This window comes from Lepus europaeus, chromosome 11 (assembly GCF_033115175.1).
Source record: "Lepus europaeus isolate LE1 chromosome 11, mLepTim1.pri, whole genome shotgun sequence".
Classification (NCBI taxonomy): Eukaryota; Metazoa; Chordata; class Mammalia; order Lagomorpha; family Leporidae; genus Lepus; species Lepus europaeus.
In genome coordinates this window covers 36,722,430-36,725,807 of record NC_084837.1, presented here as the reverse complement: position 1 = coordinate 36,725,807, position 3,378 = coordinate 36,722,430, and the positions used below count along the sequence as shown (strand labels likewise).

The 3,378-nt window shown below is 55.4% G+C and overlaps 1 protein-coding gene across 1 annotated transcript; it reads right to left on the bottom strand.

The window, feature by feature from the left end:
- Positions 1 to 267: 267 nt before the first annotated feature.
- Positions 268 to 2,654, bottom strand: CLEC14A (C-type lectin domain containing 14A). The gene has a single exon (XM_062205242.1). The coding sequence runs from the start codon at positions 2,608 to 2,610 to the stop codon at positions 1,138 to 1,140; it is 1,473 nt and encodes a 490-aa protein (XP_062061226.1). The 5' UTR covers positions 2,611 to 2,654; the 3' UTR covers positions 268 to 1,137.
- Positions 2,655 to 3,378: the final 724 nt, after the last annotated feature.

Here is a 3,378-nt window from a genome sequence, read left to right as displayed (position 1 = left end):
TATGTCTTACATTATTAAGTCTTATAGAAAGTTGTTTATTGTGCTTTTGCTTATGTAGACTCTTGTTAAACTGTAACCATTCCAAGATGAGCGTGTATTATCGCTGAACACACTCTTGCTGCAAGGAAAAGGAAATGACTTAGTATGCAGACTTTTCCACAGATGCAAAGGTGCATAAGAACCTAGCAACTCTGGAAGATACCCCACTTGCTTTTGCTTTAATGCACCCAGGAGACTTCAAATCAATACTTAGTATTAATGCTTTAGTCGAGAATTAACATCACTGTAATTGGAAGTGAGGATCAGCATCTTGATGTTTAGGAGAGAGCTATTTGGTAGGGGAGGTCACTGCATCAGAGAGTGAAGACATTGGAAGGGGAAATCACAAATCATTTGTTTCCTTGGGCAAGGACACACAGTAAACACTTGAATTGGTGGTCAGCTATAATTTGCTTCTAGAGCCAGCAACTCTGGCAACACCACACTTTGGATTTATAGCACAGCACATAGGCAGCAGTAACTTTGAAAGCAAAGGATAAATGATCAAAGGGTAAAGTTACTAGTTCTTAAAGATCAGTCCTCATTACAAGGACTTAAGGACTCTGCCCTTAACCTTAAAGCAGTAAGCATCCTTGCTACTGATTCCACTAAGCCCCTCAGCTGTTCTTCCTTGATAATTATGCCTGGAGGAAACCAATCATATTTGAATCTAGGTTATCAACAATCCTTATTTTATTTTTTATTTTTTGCCTGGGAATTTCAAAGGATATAATCCCAGTCTGAACCATGTAAACAGAGAAGGTCCTTCTCGTGTGGTGAAAATGAATGTTTTAAAAAACTGCATTGTTTTCTATTTGCTTCCACTGTCTTGAAATGCTGAATAACCTCTCCAAATTTCCCCGAATAAACGTAAAAAACCACCTCCTTTCAGCAAGATCCCACTCCCCTCCCCCCTCCCGCCCAGTACCACCTTAAGGCACTTCTGCCTCTTCCACCTTCAGGAAGAGTGTCCTGTTGAGGTTTAGCTCCCTAGGACAGTCCAGGGAACGTCAAGGGGGATTTCTGTAGGAATCCTCATTCACAATTACATTCTTCTTCAGCTTCCTTCCCATTGGAGTGCCCTTGTCCTTTGTTTCCCTAGGTGTCCCCAGAGTCAAGAGAGGACCCCGCCAGCGAGGCGCCCTCTGCCCTGTCCCGCAGACCGCAGTCCCCCGCCTTCACCCCGTTGTCCGTGCAATGCGCAGAACTGGAGCGCGCATTAGCTTCTGTGTTACTCTCCACGCCCGGCAAGGCCAAAGGTCCCTTCCTTGGCCTGGTGGAAGGGCCCTTGTGAAAGCACAGTTTGAAAAGCCCTAGCACTGTCATGGTCAAGATCACCAGCACTACTACTGCTATGCTCACAAGTATGAAGACCACGGTGGAGGAGGAGCCAGGAGCCTGCGGAATGGAAGAGGAAGATGTGGAATTAAACTGGGGGGTAGTACTTCCAGATGGGCGGCTGGTTGTCTCTGATTTGGTTGGAGGGAACCTCTGAAGGGTGGAGGTCGTGCTCTGTGCGCCCCACAGAATAATCTCTGGAGTAGACATTGCTGAACTGCCTCGTCCAGGCACGTGGGGCATCTCTCCCGGCTTCTGTTCTCTGGGTGACAACGTTGTTCTCTTCAGCACTGGGCTAGCGGCAGTGGCTGGCAGGCGCCTTGTGGGCATCTTAGTCCCGCTATGTTCAGGCTGTGCTTCCTCATTGGTCACGCAAGAGCGTCCGTCTCTCCCCAGCTCGAAGCCCGCAGCACATTCGCAGGCAAAGGCTCCAGAGTCGTCTAGGCAGTTGGAGAGCTCCACGCATTCGCCACCGCGGAGGTACCGCCCTGGGCAGGGACAGAGCACGGTCCCCCCGGGTAGCCCGTCCCAACGCTCTCCAAACTCGTCTGCGATACAGGTGGCTGAGACCCAGAGCTGCTCGGGGCAGAGCGCACTCACCTTGGTCCCCGGGGGACTGAAGTCCAGCGAGGCGCTGGTCAGCTGGAAGGGCGCGCGGTAACTCAAGTCAGAGGCGGCCCCGGGGCGCGGCGCGGAGCACAAGGCCTCAAACTGGTACTTGCACAGGTAGCCATTGGCACGCTGGTGGCATCGCATCTCCTTCCAGCCTGCGGGCTCAACTCCCCGGGTGGCCTGGAGTCCTGCGCATCTGCGCGCCGTGCAGGAGCGCTGGGGCTCCTCCACCCACGGCAGCGTGTCGTTTTCAACTCCGCTGGCGTCGGGGGACAGCCAGGAGAAACCTCTCAACGGCTCGTTCTCCAGGGTGCAGTGGGAACGCCTGCGCTCCAGCGCCACCCAAAACAGAAGGTCTTTGGAACCCCCTCCGGGCCCTGGACCTGCCCGCAGGAGCGCGAGCACAGCGCGCATCTCGGCGTCCCCTCGCACCGAGCTGAGCGCCCCGCCGCGTAGGTTGCAGGCCTCCTCGGCCGCCTCTCGCTTGATGGTAGCATGGTGCAGGCTGTAGCAGGCCCCTGAGGCCGAGCACACAGCTCGATCGGCGGTGGGGTGCTCGCCCGCGCCCGGCCCAAACCAAAGAACCTGCCCAAGGAGGCACAGGGCGAGCGTCGGCCTCATCTTGAAGGCTATGCGCCCACAGCTGCTCTTAACTTGGGACTGTCCCGCCCGAGGGCGCAGCGCTGCCTCTGGAGCGCGGTCACCGCCCTCTACAGCTGGCTGCCTCCACCCTGTCCTCCCTCCCCTCGCCGCCTCCGCCCTCGCTCCCGCCAGGCCCCACAACCGCCAAGAATCCCCACCATGGTCGCAGCGGCCAACAGCCTCCCATAGGCCGCGACAGGAAATGTGTCGGGAGCTCTGCCAGGCCCGGTGCAGCCCTGATTTATTCTGGGGTCAGGAGCGCAGCTGGCGCCAGGGCACATGGAAGGCAGGCCAGGAGAAGATCAAGCACCCCCACCCCGCACCCCTCCCTTAGAACAGGAGGAAAAGTCACCACTGGGATGGAGTGGGTCTTTCTTCCCTGCTCTGAGAGTTGCAGCACTTCAGACCTCCAACACAAGTGTTGGACATTGGCAGGAAGGATTAGGAGCCCACGCCCGCTCATTGTGTTTCTGTCCGGAACAGTGGAGTTGGCGTCAGAAGAAGTCGCAGACGGCTCCAGCCTTGGGGAGAGTTCCTGTCTGTGTGAGGGTGGGAGGGTGGGAGGGTGGGTGGGTGAGTGGGTGTGTTTGTGTGGTGCTCAGAGGGGTAGAGTGGGGAAGTAATAAACAATCTCACGAGAAATCTTAGTATCCGGGTTCAGCACCAGAGGCCACACTGTTTAACCGCACATCTCTTTCTGGGGATCTGCTTCTCCAGCCAGCCGATGGAGACTGGGGCCTCGTAATT